The sequence below is a fragment of the Zingiber officinale genome, chromosome 5A, assembly GCF_018446385.1.
Source record: "Zingiber officinale cultivar Zhangliang chromosome 5A, Zo_v1.1, whole genome shotgun sequence".
Classification (NCBI taxonomy): Eukaryota; Viridiplantae; Streptophyta; class Magnoliopsida; order Zingiberales; family Zingiberaceae; genus Zingiber; species Zingiber officinale.
Genome location: NC_055994.1, coordinates 85,037,284 through 85,054,755, shown reverse-complemented (window position 1 = coordinate 85,054,755; position 17,472 = coordinate 85,037,284). Strand labels below are relative to the sequence as shown.

At 43.3% G+C, this 17,472-nt stretch overlaps 4 protein-coding genes across 4 annotated transcripts; all 4 read right to left on the bottom strand.

The window, feature by feature from the left end:
- Nucleotides 1–5,910: 5,910 nt before the first annotated feature.
- LOC121979724 (probable cation transporter HKT6) lies at nucleotides 5,911–7,243 on the bottom strand (the record flags this gene model as incomplete). The annotated part of the gene is made up of 3 exons (XM_042531706.1): nucleotides 5,911–6,168; nucleotides 6,282–6,503; nucleotides 6,570–7,243. Coding segments are annotated over 3 exons (1,095 nt in total), but the record flags the coding sequence as incomplete, so codon positions are not given.
- On the bottom strand, nucleotides 7,230–7,633 carry LOC121982971 (probable cation transporter HKT6). The gene has a single exon (XM_042535968.1). The coding sequence runs from the start codon at nucleotides 7,631–7,633 to the stop codon at nucleotides 7,247–7,249; it is 387 nt and encodes a 128-aa protein (XP_042391902.1). The 3' UTR covers nucleotides 7,230–7,246.
- A 2,262-nt stretch (nucleotides 7,634–9,895) lies between these two features.
- LOC121982969 (U-box domain-containing protein 35-like) lies at nucleotides 9,896–11,659 on the bottom strand. Its single transcript, XM_042535966.1, has 2 exons — nucleotides 11,396–11,659; nucleotides 9,896–11,303 (listed from the first exon to the last, which is right to left on the bottom strand). Exons 1-2 carry the CDS (start codon nucleotides 11,657–11,659, stop codon nucleotides 9,969–9,971), a joined length of 1,599 nt encoding a protein of 532 aa, XP_042391900.1. The 3' UTR covers nucleotides 9,896–9,968.
- A 62-nt stretch (nucleotides 11,660–11,721) lies between these two features.
- Nucleotides 11,722–12,315, bottom strand: LOC121982970 (U-box domain-containing protein 52-like). Its single transcript, XM_042535967.1, has 2 exons — nucleotides 12,113–12,315; nucleotides 11,722–12,046 (listed from the first exon to the last, which is right to left on the bottom strand). Exons 1-2 carry the CDS (start codon nucleotides 12,280–12,282, stop codon nucleotides 11,722–11,724), a joined length of 495 nt encoding a protein of 164 aa, XP_042391901.1. The 5' UTR covers nucleotides 12,283–12,315.
- Between the last annotated feature and the right edge of the window lie 5,157 nt (nucleotides 12,316–17,472).

The following is a 17,472-nucleotide window of genomic DNA, read 5'->3' as shown; positions in this document are numbered from 1 at the left end:
CCTTAGCATAAATGCTCAAGGTTGGGCATTTGCCTACAATGGAGAGTGATATCTTTATTGTTCACGTGGTATATGCTCACGGATGAACATTTGATGAAAATGAAGGGTATGATGTTGGGATCGAAATGTAGCTAGGGGGGTTAATAGCTCGTCCCGTGCTCGTGGTCGGCGTTGCTTGTTTCTTCAAAGATGTGCAACGGAAATATACAAGAAACAATACACACAACACTAACAAGTATATTTACTTGGTATCCACCTCCAAAAGAGGTGACTAGTCCAAGGATCCACACACTCACACACACCTCTACTAATAAACACTCCTTTTCGGTAACTACCGAAGGCGGAGAAACCCTACAAGTTCACACTACAAGAAGAAAAGGAAAGGATACACAAATACAAGCAAAAGCTTACAATGAGTATAGAAAACCCTAACCCTAGCTTTCTTCCTCAGCTGTAGATCCGCCTCTTGACTTGGAAAACCTCCAAGAACTTTCAAGAACTGGCGATCTGAACTTTGTGGAGAAGCTCTGGGAGCTCAGTGAAGATCTGAAATGAATCGGTGAAGTTCTCGGAAGAAGTTTCAAAGAAGACGCACGCCAACGACCTTTATCTGCGCCAACGGTCGGATCCCGATCGATTGGATTGCTCCCAATCGATCGAGGAGGCTTTGGATCGATCGGCCGATCGATCCAAAGCGCCTCTGTACTCTCAGGAATTTCTTGGATCGATCGGCTGATCGATCCAGGGCTTATCGCGCAACATCGCTATCTCCCAATCGATCCACTGATCGATTGGGAGCTATGGATCGATCGGTCGATCGATCCAGAGGCATTCTGTGCGCTTTGCGACTTGCCCACTCGAGGCTTGTCGCGGGGACCTTCCCAATCGATCGGCCGATCGATTGGGCATCAGCCAATCGATCGGTCGATCGATTGGGCATCAACCAATCGATCGGCTGATCGATCCAGAGGTTGGTTTTTGCCCAAAACCAAGTCCCAAGCCCCCAAACCAACATCCGGTCTATCCATGACCTGTTGGTTCATCATGCCTAGCATTCGGTCACCCTTGACCTCCTAGGACTCCCTCACCAAGTGTCTGGTCAATCCCTTTGACCCACTTGGACTTTTCTCCTTTTGCCAAGTATCCGATTAATCCCTTTGACATACTTGGACTTTTCTCCTCGTGCCAAGTATCCGATCAATCCCTTTGACCTACTTGGACTTTCCAATACCAGATGTCTGATCAGCCTTGATCCATCTGGATTTCTCCCGTGCCTGGCTTCACTCACCAGGACTTCCCTTCTGCCTAGCTTCACTCACTAGGACTTCTCTTCTGCCTGGCTTCACTCACCAGGTCTTTCACCTAGCTTCACTCACTAGGATTTTCACCTGGCTTCACTCACCAGGATTTTCCTCTGCCTGGCTTCACTCACCAGGACTTTCACCTAGCTTCACTCACTAGAATTTCCTCACTACCTAGCTTCACTCACTAGGTCTCTCACCTGGCTTCACTCACCATGATTTTCCTTCTGCCTAGCTTCACTCACTAGGTCTTTCACCTGGCTTCACTCACCAGGATTTTCCTTCTGCCTAGCTTCACTCACTAGGACTTTCAAGCTGCCTAGCTTCACTCACTAGGTCTTTCACCTGGCTTCACTCACCAGGATTTTCCTTCTGCCTAACATCCCAGTTAGGACTTCCCAGTCAAGTATCTGGTCAACCTTGACCTACTTGACTCTTCTTCAACCAACCTGATCAGACCCTGATCAGAGGGGAATTGCACCAAACAATCTCCCCAAATGAACAACTGCACCTGCACTTGTCCATATCATCGAAGTCTTGTATTGTCAAACATCGAAACTCAAACCAAGACTCAAGCTTGGTCAACCAAGTCAACCTTGACCTGAGGGATATTGCACCAACAATCTCCCCCTTTTTGATGTTTGACAATACCTCATTTAAGTTAGGCTAATTCTCATAGCCTCAACTTCCTTCATGCCACTAGGTAATGAAAGCGTAAGTTAAACCCTACATTCTCCCACTAAGAAGGCAAACTCCCTCTGAGATAATGAAGGCCTAACTTAAACCCTACATTCTCCCCCTATTGGCACACATCATAAACATTCCTCATCTTTGGGCACACATCAAAACAAACTCTCCCCCAGAAGAGTTACTCACCGTTATTCACAACTTCACTCGTTGTAATCAACTTGATAATGAAAGTCTCATACCTTTCATTTTCCTTTGACCCTACATTCTTTCCCCAATGTAGGCAAATGCCCAACCTTGAGCATTTTTAACTTAAACAATGGAGATATCCACTCTCCATTGTAAACCAATGCTCAACCCTGAGCATTTCTACGACAGAAGGTTAACCATCTTCCAAGGTGTATGAAAAATAATTTTCATGTCCTTAAAGAGTAACTCCCCCTAAAGACATGGTCGTACCTTCTGTCATTGCACCAACAATGACTTGGAATCCCTAAACCTTTTGGAAACTCAAATTTAGAAGTTTTGAGGTTCAAAAATTCAATATTGAAACCAAACCTCAACCTAAACTTCAATTTAGTATTCCTCAACCAATCCATCCTTGTTTTCAACATGAAAACACCTTTTTTATGTATACAAATGTATTTTGATGGGTTTGGAATGGTTCCTAGACTAACCATGGTTCAAAAATGCTGAAATCAGGCTTTCCCAGCCAAAATCAGCAGCTTCGATCGATTGGAGTTGGGTCCCAATCGATCGGACCATGCTGAATCGATCCATTGATCGATTCAGGAGGGTTGGATCGATCAGTGGATCGATTCAGGAGGGTTGGATCGATCAGTGGATCGATACAGGAAGCTTCTGTTCGTGAGAAGCTTGCTCTCAATCGATCTCCCGATCGATTGAGACCCTTCAATTGATCGGGTGATCGATTGAGATCTGATAGTTGCTGAAATTTCATTTCAGTCAACTTCAGAAACCCCTAGAAAATTCTACAAAATTCTAAAAAACATAAAAATTCGTGTAGACATTTCTTAGGGTATATAATATCAAGGAAAAATAGTTTTCTAAGAAAATACATCATATTTTCAAAGATTGACACAAACTTGAAAACTTATAAAAACTTTAGTGTTTTCTTCAAGTTTGTGTTCAACCATTCAATGATGATTACTATCAAAAGATAGCCTTCATCAAGGTTTTCCAAAGTATGTTTAAAATTATTTTCAAAACTAATATCCCACCATGTTCCTTGGGCTTAATGCACATGACTTGTACATTAGCTTTCCCAATGATGGGAAAACACATAACTATGTGTTTTGATGAACTTAAAACTCAAAAGAATGCACTAAATCAACATCTTGAGTTTTGTTCATCATCCTAACATCTCACTTGTATCTAATGTGCACTAAAACACATACAAGTCACCTTATGGGTCTTTGTGAGATGTAAAAATTTGGTTTTGCCCTAATCTAGGGATCATGCATTTCTATCGAGGCATTTTATGGATATTGAACATCCACCTAGGATGTCATTTGTTGATATCACCTATTGATAAATGTCATTTGTCCTTAATTTTAAAGAAATAAACATAATGCATGATAATGTTATAGCATACATCAAAAAGAAATAATTTTCAAAAGAAAATTTCCTATAACTACATGATGTATGTATGTCATGACATGATATTTTTGTGTTTTTCATAATAAAATATGAATGCAAAAATAAACATGATGTCATGGCATATAATGGGCAAACAATCATGGCAAGGTTTAGCATAAATAAAATACCTAGATTACTTATCTAAGTGTCCTTAAACCTTAGCTAAGTTAAAAATTAAACCTAGATTGACCTCTAAATGCTCCAAGAAAATGCCAAAACCTAAATTGGCATTTCTAGTTCTCTTGATTAACTTATTCCAATTGAATTAAGCTTATTCCTCAAGTGTTGACATATTTCATTTTTCCACAAGAGTAGCACTAAGAAAATACCAAAATCCCAACTTGTATTTCCTTATGTTTTCCCAATATGTGTCATTTTTAAAATAAAATCAATACTTCTCAAATTTTGGCACATTTTACTCTTTCAAAGAGTAATTCATAAATTCACTTCATTTCCAAAGGTTAATAATAACCTTGAAAATTCTCCTTGAGTGTCAACTTCTTCATGAGTAGGTTAACTCCCCTTTCACTTAGAGTTGACACTCTCTAACCCATCTATGGGGTAGAGAAGATGCTCCTAGGAACCCAAAATCTATTGGTGCTCCTTGGATGCTCTAGGTACTCACTAGGAATAACTTCCCTAGATACCTTCCTAGTGACCTTGTTTGGCTTCTTAGAAGTCTTGGTCACCTTTTCTAGGTCAACTCTAGGGATTGCTTCCCTTGTGACTTTCTTAGACTTCTTAGAAGTCTTAGTCACATTTGTTGCAAAAATACTCTTAGGGATGACCTCCCTAGTATTTTTGGCTTGTCCACTAGACCTATGGTTGGTTCCATAGCTATACGGAACCCTATGGTAAGAGACTACATCCTTCTTGGTTTTAGGTTTGTATCTCAAACCCTTATGACCAAGCAAAGCGCTCGTTCAGCCAAGACCATCAGACGGTTGTCGTAAAGCAGAGGAGCGTGTGTATGACTGGAGTGTTAGTCCGGTCGGACGAAAACTAACTACCGAGACCTATAGAGGTCGAGCGGAGGTTAACTACAATGGCTAGTCGAGCCAGATTATGTCCGATCGACAACATGCCCGTCCGAGCTGACCACCCGTTTAGCTCGGAACAATATGGTAAGATCGCCAGACTCTTAGTACAGAGCGGCAGAACGCTAAGGAGATTGGAGTGTTGGCCCGAGCGGAAGGAGACAAACTACTATACCCAATCACCACAAGGAAGAACTGCCGAGGCCGACCGAGCGGAAGAGTTTAATTTGAGTAGCTTCCTCACTCAGTCGATCAGAGGGATCATTGACGTGTCTCGAGATATCCTTTTAGGAGCGCTGACACAGGGCCTAGTCAACAAGTAGATCGTACGACGACAAATCAGAGGGCGTGCCCACAACCAATTGGAGAATGTGTCCATGACTATGTGTCCAGGACCAATCGAAGAACATGTCTGCGACCAATGGGAGAACGTGCCCATGCCTCAAAAAGTACGCACATCGCCCATCAGAGCATTATATAAGGGAGGTCTGTACACCGACACAGGTACATATTATTCACTTTTTGTTTACACTTGTGCTATTGTTGTTCCACTTTCTTCTTCGTGCCGGTGACTGACTTGAGCGTTGGAGGGCCAACGTCAGAGACCCCTTCCCTAGCTGGGCACTGCCATTTCTTGTACTTACAGATCGAAGTTTGGTCTATATCCAGTCAACATAGTAGTCATATCTCTAACTTTCTGTCTCTACGATTTTCGAACAGGATTATATATATTATTTATTGGAGCTTCATATTAGACTTAATAATAATAAAGATATAGTAAAAAAAACTATTATTTAATTATTAAATAATTAACTAAATTATTAATCGATAAACTATTATAAATTAGTAATAAATAAACAAATATCTATCTTACTTGCTCCTAATGATTAAGAATAGCAATATAATAAAAGAAACTATTGATTAATTATTAAATAATTAATTAACATATAAAAATATTAGTAGTTATATTCTAATTGGTTAAGATATTAAATTCTAATTTAGGAGACCTGACTTTAAGTCTTAGTATCAATACATTTCTTTTAATATATATACCTGTATTAAAAAAAACTTGATTCCAACATTTAAAATAAATTTTAAAAAAACTTGAACGGTCAGTTAATTTGGGATGGAACCGGATCAACAGTTTGGTTAATTTGGGACGGAGTGATAAACCACTCCTGAATTTATAGCTATATAGAATTGTTTTGAAACTAATTAGCTTTTGCTACAATAAAGATGGTGTTCTTTGATTTACGGCATTAATCATAATTGACAAAATTATTTTTCAACCAAAATTCCATGCTTTCCCTCCCTCGATCTGAAATTTCTTCAGCCTTCCCAAAAGCATGGCCACCATCAGGATCATCTTCCCTTTGCCGCTCCATCTCCCTGCAAATCCATACGATACATCCTCGCACCTTCCATCGGATCTTATCAACCGATCGCAACTGTAACCCATCGAGAACCCTACGTTTCCATGCGCACTGCAACATCAAAACTAAACCACTTCATCTCATCCTCATTTTTTCTGTTCCAACAGATTGTGCTTGATTTATATATTAATTTAAATGGAAAAGGAAAAATAAAAAAAACTAGCCTGATGACTTCCAATACGACGTTGAAGATGTTAAAATTCAAAGGATCTATCGAAAATGATTTCCTCTCTGTGATGCTGATGAAGATGACAAAGATGACCGGAAAACATAGCAGAGAGAGGTGCAAGCTCCGCAGAAGCAACTTTCTTCGTCTGTTGTTGGAAGAGTTCCAAGCAGGAGGATCTCTTTCTTCTGGAATGAAATAAGTATACGGAGGAAGGTACCTGCAAATTCGCAAATTTGTAGAGATTTCTGCAATTTAGATCATGGTATTTAGATTGGAGACTCACATCATGACGACAAAGAGAACCAAGATCGCCGGAGACAGCTTGGAGATATCGAACACTGACTCGCCGGCGTGCCGGGAGTTCACCGACTGAAACAGAGTGGCCACCAACTTCCGGAACGCATTCATCCCGTGGAAGATCTCCGGCGAGCTCCACTCCTGCTGGCAGAGCAGAACAAGCTGCACCAGCACGAACCCGGCCACCGTGAGCGCCAAATAGGCGCAGTGAGAGCGAGGGAACAAGTGCTTGTAATATTCCGCGACCTCCGGTCGCCGTAGAACGTCCCCGAACTCCTCCCTCTTCGTCGTCTTTTTCATCACCCAAATCGCCAGCCTCAAGCAGAGAGGAAACAGAGTGTTACCCGCTAGGATTTGAGGGATCAGTATCAAGATCAGAGCAGAGTTGCTCTTGAAGGCCGCCATGTTCTCGTTGTTTGGAGTGAAGCCGCAGTTGGTGAAGGAGGAAACCGTTACAAAGATGGAGAAAAGGATGACCTTAATCTTCTTCATCCGCAGCACCGCCCTCGCGTCAGCGACGAGCGAGAAGTAGAGCAAGGTGAGGAAGACGCCGCTCAGGTTGACGAAGAGGATGTAAAAGAACACGACATGGCCCAGGAACTTGAGAGATTTGTCAATGGAAGTAGAATTACTAGACGACGATGATTCGCTTTCGCGCTTTAGCTAGAGGTTGGTGAAGTGCAGGCCGAGCACGGAGGTGAAGACCTCGCCGCCGATGAACATGAGGATGACGAGGACCCAGTGCTGGGCCGGGGAGAAGGACTCCATTTCCACAGTGGACATGCTCGAAACGGTGGCGGCGGAGACCGACATGAAGAAGAAGTCCAAGTTCCTAGGATGACCCTGCTCAGCGTTGCTATTCGGCGTGAGAATCCTCAGCGCGAGGAAGCCGAAAAAGGAAGTTAGAAGGAAGTAGCAGATTTGAACAAAGAAGGGGTCGCAGCGGAAGAGGAAGAAGTCGAAGAGGAAGCACAGCGAACGCCATGAACAAGCTTTTAAGGAAGAAAGTTTCTTGTTAGCTTTCTTGCTCAAGCAAGAAAGAAGTTCCATGGCAGAGGAAGGTCTGTAATTAAGCGCTCTTTGGGAGGAAGCTATGCATTTATAGTTGGATTGATTTGCCAAAAGCCCCTTAATATTTAAATAATTCATAATTAAATCACTGACTAAAAATGAGGATGGTCAATGAACCAAGCGTTCATGAACAACCTTGGTGTACAATTTGATAAGAGCTTGTTTATGTTCGTTCAATATAGATAAGATTAATTAAACAAACAAACTTAAACAACTCCTTAAACTAAACAAACACGTTTGTGAATAATGTTCGTGAATAATGTTCACAAATCATATTCATTAATAAAACTCTTTTCAATATACTAAATAAATAATAAAATAAAATAAAATAAACAAATAAGTTTAAATTATCAAGTTCAATAACCAATCAAATAACTAAAATTTTTAAATAATCAAACAAGCTTGAATTGAGAGTTCGATAACATCTAAATGAATAAGTTTGAACCAAGCTCAAGCCAAGTTTGAACCAAGCTTGAATTGAGAGCTCGATAACATCTAAACAAGTCAAGCTTCAAACAAGTTCAAGTTCATAAAAAATAAATCAAGTCAAACTTGAACAATCATTTCAAAAACTTGGTTCATTTTAAGTTAGGCTAGGCTTGACTCGATTACCGTATTAAATAAGTTTGAATACATCAAAGCTCGGGCTTAACTAGTTTAACACCCTACAAAAAATGGTTAAATGTTAAAGAGATTTTGAAAATTGTAATATTTATAATTATTTTTAAAAAATATTACAATAGGTACATATAAACTATATAATTGGAAAAAAGGTAAAGCCCCTTTCAGTCGAGGTCAGATCTCTTGGTTAAAAAAAAATAACAAAAAAATTAGGCGATGGATAACTTATAATTTATGATTGGATCATGGTACAAATCTGACTATAATTGATTGTGATCCCTCTCTAGAGTTCACCGTCTCCTTAAATTATAGTTTGGGTTGGGACGGGTGGTCGGAGGCCGCCCCTAGCACGACACCCAACAACTTGGCTACTTGCCCACTGCCGACAACCTCCAGATGGCCTTTGGCCACCCGTCTTGACTCAAACTACAATATGAGAGATGGTAAACCTAGAGAGAAATCACAATCAATTGTGGCTGGATCATGAAAATGATTCAGTCGTAATTATAAGTGGTCTATCCCATGGTCTCTTTCCAAGATTAAAACGGAGGAAGTAAATCACGATTACTGAGGAAACAAGTAAATTGGTGGGGTTAGTTATATAGGATGCAAGGATTTACGCTTCGTTAATTCTAAGATTCGACTCTACGATCTTAAATGACAAATCTCCATCCACTTACCCTTTATATGTCCATGGGACCTACATATAGACTATATAGCTAGACCTAAATTAGGATTACAGATAAGAACAAATTTAAAAAACAATTCTTTCCATTAATAAGAACAACCTATATAAAGCTAGTCTCATCGAAATTTTATCCACTAATTAACTAATTAAGGTGATCATGCTCAGCAAAGTAGTGCATGGATCATCTATTTTATTTTCGAAGAGATTGATCTTCTATTCTACATGATTGCTAGTGGAGGTTTAGTAGCCCCGGGGCTATAGGACAACGACAGGGTTTTTAAGTTGTCATCCCGATATTTACGATTTGATCTCTACCCTAATTATGATAAATTTATAGGATTTTTTTTTCTACTGGACTTCTAAGTCATCCACCACGAACACTTCTCGATTTATCCTGATGATTAATGAAAAATTTCATGGGACTGGATTGATCATCTCAGTACTAATCATCAATAAGACTAATTAAATTTATTATTATTTTTATTATTATTATTTTTTAAGTAGAGCTTTAGTAAGTGCTTGAAGCATTTAGAGAGCATGATCTCGTACTCTTCTCAATGCTTTGTGAAGTCACTGTATTTGTGGTGGTTTTAATGCAGATACAAGAATAGCATGCGACCATTTAGTTGCTACTTAACTGAATGAAGAACATTCTCCAGGGCATGCAGATTTAGTTGAATTCTTAAGTTACTGAGATCATGCGGTTACAGCTATACATTGCCAAACAGTGAAAATGATCCAACATAGATTTAGAACTGTGCACATATTACAATCTTCACAACTTAATTTTTGACATCTAACTGATTGCTTAGTGTGCATGGAGAGGCAATATTTGCATTTGTGTTCAACGATATATTGAAATATTCCCATGATGTGCTCGACGATCTTCAGTTGATCGACGATCCGCTAAATTGGCTGGAGCTCTGATATCCTGATTGCTGATGCAAAGGGCCACTCCTGATATCCTGAATGATTGGAGGAAACAAAAGAGAACGTCATGGAAGCTCAATCTAGTGACATGCAGCTCAAGTGTAGGGGACTGAACACCTTAATTACCTGCACAGAAAATCGATCGTGTGACGATGAGGCGCCGACGTTGTTGTCCACTGCGAATTGCTGCGTGTTTTCTTCCCCAAAAGCTCTCAGCCAATTGAGCTCCGGCAATACGACTGTTCCTAGGTCCGGCCGGTCTTTCCTTCTCAGCTCTGCGCAGTTGAGTGCTAACTTGGCGAACCGTAAAGCTTCATCGATCGGCCAATTTTGGATGGAGGGATCCAACACCTGTCGAAACGTTCCCGTCTCGATCGAGCGGTCCACTTGATGGGTCAGCCCCATGGGAGGCTTCGCAGTGATCAGTTGCAGCAGCAGGATTCCAAATGAGTAAATGTCAGACCTGGTGCCGAGCATGCCCGTCTGCTGGTACTCCGGGTCGATGTAGCAGAACGTCCCGGCCGCCGTCGTCATGCGGTACTGAGTGACTTGGTCTGCCACGGAGGGCGGGAGAAGGCGGGCCAGGCCGACGTCGCTTATCTTGCTGGTGTAGTTCTGATCGAGCAGGATGTTTGCAGGCTTCAAGTCCCTGTGAACCAGAGGCTCCGGCTTCGTTTGGTGGAGGAAGAGAAGGCACGTGGCGATCTCTGCGGCGATGCGGAACCGATATTGCCAGGGAATGGGCGGCGTGTTCCCCCGCCGGAATAAGCGATCGTCTAAGCTCCCATTCGCCATGTACTCGTACACCAGGCAACCGTACTCCGGGCAAGCACCGAGGAGGAGGACCATGTTTGGGTGCCGGATGCAACTAAGAATCTCAACCTCGTGCTGAAACTGAGACCTCCCCTGGGCCGCATCCGGTCGCAGTACCTTGACGGCCACAGGCGTGTGATCGAGATAGCATTTGTAGACGGGACCGTACCCTCCTTCTCCAACCTTTTTGTCCGCCGCAAAGTACTCTGTGGCTTCCTCGATCTCCTCGATCTTGTATCTCCTGTACCTCGCGTCCGTTTGCACAAACGAATTCGAGGGATTCTTGTCGACGGATTGTTTCATGGCCTTTATCTCCACTTCTCTCCTTTTATGCGCTTCCAGTTCCGCCTTCCTTTGGGCTGCTTCGGCTGCTTCCAATGCTGCCTTGCACTTTGCTTTCTCCTTCTCTACCAGAACCAAGGCGGCTTCTTCCGCGAGTCGGGCGATTTCGAGTCTCTGTTTCCCCTCCATCTTCGAGTGATGGAGCTCCTTTGCCTTCTGTTTAGACAGAAGCGCTTCCTTGCAAGCTGCGTTGTACATATCCATTGTCTGCTTGAGTTCCAGTTTCAGTCTATTTATCTCTGCTTCTTGATATTCCTGCAAGTTCCAAGGCATGCATTTCATCTCCTCGATCATGCACAGAACTTTTTGTGCTTTCTAGATTTCTTTTGCTAACTGTATTCACGTACCGATGCGTCAGATGCAAAGCTCTCCTGAGAAAAAGAGTACCCGTTCATAGCGGAATGAACACCCACAGACTTGCGAGGCGATAGTCGAGACTCGAAGCTGTGAGCAAGGTTGTTGTCAGGCAAGCAATAGATCCTCGGAGGGAAGACCTGATCAGTGCTCCTCCTCCCACTGCTTACAAACGATATGTCACTGCCCGACGTCAAATCTACATCGGACTTAAATCCATAGGTCCCTCTCGTCAACGGTGACCTGTTCGAAGGCATTGAAACAGAGAGGCGAGATGAGAGGACGAACAGATACCTACACGTCTGTCATGTTGCTTATCTTACCTGATTGATTCTGTTTCTTTACTCAGATTGAGAGTCGAAGCTGCAGCATCACCTGACAAATGTATGCCTCCTTCAGTTGTTCGTGAAACTAGTCGAGCCAAATGACAAGTTAAGTCGATCATCGTACCTTTCTTCTCCTGTTGACTTGGTTGATCTGCGTTGGCTTGTTTCTGGAGCTGGATTCTCAAAGGCGAAACGGCCGGAGCTGGTCGGATCGCATTTTTAACAGAGGAGAGCTTGCCTTTGCTTATCACATAAGCAGTGCAGAAATCAGGCACGGTTTTGTAAATGTTGACGCTGATGTCCAAGTTTCTGAATGATCTGGTAGTAGTATGCAGACAGTGAGAAACTTCGTTCGAGCAGTGCTTTAGAAGAATGTTAAGATACCTCACAAAGCCTCCTCTCGATGCTCCGACGACTAGTTTGTTGATCCCCGACTGAGAGATGAACTCCACTACGCCCTTAGCTACGTCAGTGCCCTCCAAGATCATATCCATGACTTTGATCTGTTGATCAGCAGAGATGATTAATTGCAAATTCTTTTTCTGTTCATGCATTTAGAGGAATGAAGTTAGTGACTCACATCTTTTCTGGTGCAGAAACATCGAAAAGGAGTAAGTATTTCCCTGCGTATACTATCCGCTGCATTAATTATGTTGAATTTTGGCATTAGATCTTACTCTGTTTTTAGTTTCTAGAGAAGTTGTGGAATGCAGCAATAAGACAAACAGCTTACGTGAAACGGCATGAGTGTTGACGTGAATGAGTATGAGGGTTTGGCCCCTGACTGCGACATTATCGAGGGCCCATTTCAAGGCTCCTTGGCTGCTCTTATCCTTGTCCACGGCCACTGCAGCTAGAGGAAAAGATTGTGACACTGAGTCCATCGTTGCAAAATGATAGCTAAGTTTGAATAAACGAAATGCAAGAGGAAGCTCCTAATATAACGATGCGCTACCTCCCTGTTTACGTTGTGCTGTGCGGTGGAAGGTGATTTTCCTAGGGCGGAGCGGGAATGCAGGAGCAACGTGGTGAATTAGACATTAGACAGTAAACACATATATTTTTACCAATTTAGTTGCAATGATTAGAGGATATTTTTATCAATCTCACTGTACATAATAATATTAGGCAAAAATTAAAAAAAAAAAACACATAGCTTTTCATTGAAATTAATCTCATTTTTATTTATTATTAAAAGGACATCTCATTCACTGTTTCACTATTTCTATATATCATCCCGTCCGGAAGCTGAGTTAGACGGATCGTCAGATGAGGTGGATGAAATGTTGACCGAGTCACGATGTCCCGGAGGGGGGTGTGCTGAGATGGCTCCCGTGTTGACCAAGTCTTCAAAAGTCCTCTAGTCAACGTTACATGCAGTTAGCGACCGGGTTGACCCATCCCCCGGTACCCCGATGCTCGAGGCAGATCCAACGAATATATGAGTATAAGACTAAGCCATGAAATAATGAAAATGCATATGAAATATGAACGAGGAACGTACCCTGGCCGAGGGGGGCGCCCTCGGATGGGACGCGGCTCGAGTTGTCGCGACCCATTAGAGTAGATGACTCCGATCAGGCTAGAGAGCTGGACCTGACGACGAGATGTTGAACGAAGCACGGACCCGGAGGACGAGCTGCAGGTCTGGATATAATACCGGCACGCAGGCCGAGGGTACTAACGGCACGCAGGCCTAGACACGAAGTCAACATACAGACTGGGAAACGAGATCAGCACGTAGGCCGAGATAAAATATCGGCACGTAGGCCGGGACAAAACACCGGTACGCAGACCGGGACAAAACACCGGCATGCAGACCGAGACATAAAAAATATCATACAAGTAATGACAGAATATAGCGACAACGCGGACTCGGAGGTCCGACCCGCATCAACGATACTCGACGATGCGGGCGATCCAGAAGTGGCCTGAGATGAAGCAGTATGAGAAGCAACGCTGCGGCGTCCTGGAGGAGACCGCTGGTGAGACCATGCTTGGCTGTACTGCAGTCCAAAAGGCGGCAGCTGGCGGCTATGGGCGCCGACTGCTGGCGTCGCCGGTAGTATGCACAAACAGGAGAGGAAGCAACGACAGCCGAGGAGGAGGATGGCAGCATAGTGAGGAGAAGGAAGGAGGAGGCGGTGCTGTGACCGGCGTTGTGAGGAGAAGGAGGAAGAAGATGGAGGGGCAGTCGCCTTCGCTGTGGAGAGGAAGAGGAAGAGGGAGGATCTGTCGCCGACGTTGTGAAGGTGGCGGTGAAGGTGGCTAGAGGTTGCTACCAGCGAGAGAGGAAGGAGAGAGGAGCAGTGGCCGGTCAGGCGGCGGCGTCGCGAGGAGTGCTCGGGGGCAGCGAGGTTGGTCCAGTGGGGATGGTGTCTTCCGGCGTGTGATGGTGGCTTGGAGGAGAGGTGGAGTGGCAGCTGTTGGCCGGCGCCGGCGAGGAGCCTCGCGTGAAGGGGCTGGCGGCGAGAGAGAGGGAGAAGACCTTCTTCCCTGTTGGTGGCGGCTAGAACACGCACGAAGCAGCCCTGTTGGCGGCGGAGAGAAAGAGAGGGAAAGGGAGGAGTGGTAGCGGCCAGTGGTGAAGAGAAGGAGAGGAGTGGAGAAGAGGCGGCCGACGACCTCGGCTCCGGCGACGTCGACGCGAGGAGAAGGAAGAAACCAGCTACTGTGGCGGCGGAAAACCAGCCACGAAAAACCCACCTCCCTCCTGCATGCTACAGTGCATACCCCACTTAAAGTCCTAGTTAGCGAAAAGACCTAAATACCCTCCTTCTTTCCCCTTATTTCTTCTCTACCCCCTCCTATCATATTCGTATCAATATATATATATATATATATATATATATATATATATATATATATATTTGAAACGGATCTTATTTTTAGTATTATTTATTATTAAAATGATATCTCGTCAGCTGTTTCTATATATTTTATTTTTTTTTAAAACGGTTCTTATTTTTAGTGTTATTATAATAATTATTTGATCGATTTGTAGTGTTTATAATACAATACTGATTAATATTGGTAAAAATAAATTTATATATTATATTATAACGACTAATATTATGTGTAGATGTTATACTATGATATTATTGAGATGGACTAATGTTGATTAGAGATAAAATGTTTATATTACAAGAGTTATGAATTATAGATGTTATAATACATATTTGGTATTTTTATGGTGTATTCAGTTGGTTAGAGGAGGATAAATTTACTATAATGAGTAGTAATCAATTTTTAGTGGACGCATATTATTGGGAAAAAAACTTTTCTCACCCCTTAGCCTCTTGACAGTTGGCTATAAGCTTACTCCATAATTTACTTTCTTTTGTATAATCTGAGGGACAGACTGTGAGGGGTACTTAGTGTTGGGACTGAAAATGTAGCTAGAGGGGGGGGGGGGGGGAATAGCTCGGCGCGATCTCGTGCTCGTCGTTGCTTGTTTCTTCAAGATGATAGCAGTGGAAAATACAAGAGATAACACAACAAAGCTAACTCTAGGGATTTACTTGGTATCCACCTCAAGAAGAGGTGACTAGTCCAAGGATCCACACACTCACGCACTCTCCACTATGTAAACAATCCTTTTCGGTAACTACCGAAGGCGGAGAAGCCTTACAAGCTCTCAGTACAAGAAGAAAGGAAAGGGAAACAAAATACAATAAGATCTTACAAGTTTGCACAAGAAACCCTAATCCTAACTTCTTCCTCGCCTCTTAACTTGGACGTGCACCAGCACAAGCCTCCAAGAATCTTTAAGAACTGACGGTGAGAACTCTGTGGAAAAGCTGTGGAATCGTTGGTGTCGCTGGAGAAGAAAGCCGAGAGTTCTACCGACGAAATCGCACGCCAACGTCTTTATCCAGCGCCAACGGTCGAATCCCAATCGATTGGATTGCTCTCAATCGATTGGGGAGGCTTTGGATCGATCGACCGATCGATCCAGGGCTTATCGCGTGAAATCACAGCTCCCAATCGATCGGCTAATCGATTGGAGGCTCTGAATCGATCGACCGATCGATCTAGAGTTTTCTGTGCGATCATGAGCTTCTCCCAATCGATCCACTAATAGATTGGGAGGAGGCTTGTCACGAAGACTCACCCAATCGATCAGCCGATCGATTGGGCATGAGCCAATTGATCGGCTGATCGATCCAACTCATGATTTTTGCCCAAAATCAAGTCCAAAGTCCCCTAAACCAACATCCGGTCAACCATGACTTGTTGGTACATCATGCCTAGCATCCGGTCACCCTTGACCTACTAGGACTCCCTCACCAAGTGTCCGGTCAATCCCTTTGACCCACTTGGACTTTTCTCCTCGTGCCAAGTGTCCGGTTATCCTTGACCCACTTGGACTTATCTCCACCAGGTGTCCGATCAACCTTGATCCACCTGGATTTTCCTTGCTTGGCTTCACTCACCAGGACTTCCTTTCTGCCTAGCTTCACTCACTAGGACTTCACATCTGCCTGGCTTCACTCACCAGGACTTTCCTTCTGCCTAGCTTCACTCACTAGGACTTCTCATCTGCCTAGCTTCACTCACCAGGACTTCTCATCTGTCTGGCTTCACTCACCAGGACTTTCCTTCTGCCTAGCTTCACTCACTAGGACTTTCACCTGGCTTAACTCACCAGGACTTCCCTTCTGCCTAGCTTCACTCACTAGGACTTCACATCTGCCTGGCTTCACTCACCAGGACTTTCCTTCTGTCTAGCTTCACTCACTAGGACTTCTCATCAGTCTGGCTTCACTCACCGGGACTTTCCTTCTACCTAGCTTCACTCACTAGGACTTTCCTTCTGCTTAGCTTCACTCATTAGGACTTCTCATCTGTCTGGCTTCACTCACCAGGACTTTCCTTCTGCCTAGCTTCACTCGCTAGGACTTTCACCTGACTTCACTCACCGGGACTTTCCATCTCTGCCTAGCCTCCCAGTTAGGACTTTCTCACCTGGCTTCACTCACCCGGACTTTCTAGTCAAGTATCTAGTCAACCTTGATCTACTTGACTCTCCTTCACAATCTCCTCACATGAACAGATGCACCTGCAATCTCCATGTATCATCTCCATGTATTGTCAAACATCGAAACCCAAACATCAAGACTCGAGCTTGAACCAATTCAAGCTCAGTCAATCAGGTCAACCTTGACCTAGGGAATATTGCACCAATAATCTCCCCCTTTTTGATATTTGACAATATCTCCTTTAAGTTAGGCTAAACTCATAGCCTCAACCTCCTTCATGCCAATATATCAATAAGGATTTCCTCCATTCTCCTCCTTTTATAGAGGGTAAACTCCCTCTTAGGTAATGAAAACATAACTTAAACTCTACATTCTTCCCCTATTGGCACACATCAAAAACTCTCCCCCTGAAGAGTTACCCAATGTTTTTTACAACTTCACTCGTTGTTCACAACACAATAACGAAGGTCCTATACCCTTCATTATTCTTAACACTCATCCTTGAGCATATACCACTTGGTATACTCACACATGATTCAAATGAAAGTCCCATATGTTGGTGCAATATCCCTCAGGTCAAGGTTGACTTGGTTGACCAAGCTTGAGTCTTGGTTTGGATTTCGATGTTTGACAATATAAGACTTCGATGATATGGATAAGTGCAGGTGCAGTTGTTCATTTGGGGAGATTGTTTGGTGCAATTCCCCTCTGATCAGGGTCTGATCAGGTTGGTTGAAGAAGAGTCAAGTAGGTTAAGGTTGA

Bases quoted from the DNA above. Each gene is read 5' to 3' on its own strand.
- LOC121982971 (XM_042535968.1), bottom strand. From the start codon at position 7,633: ATGGAACTTCTTTCTTGCTTGAGCAAGAAAGCTAACAAGAAACTTTCT.
- LOC121982969 (XM_042535966.1), bottom strand. From the start codon at position 11,659: ATGCCTTCGAACAGGTCACCGTTGACGAGAGGGACCTATGGATTTAAG. The intron at 11,304-11,395 runs GTACGTGAATAC...TGGAACTTGCAG, and splicing joins GCTTTGCATCTGACGCATCG to GAATATCAAGAAGCAGAGAT.
- LOC121982970 (XM_042535967.1), bottom strand. From the start codon at position 12,282: ATGCATGAACAGAAAAAGAATTTGCAATTAATCATCTCTGCTGATCAA. The intron at 12,047-12,112 runs GTATCTTAACAT...TACTACTACCAG, and splicing joins TCGAGAGGAGGCTTTGTGAG to ATCATTCAGAAACTTGGACA.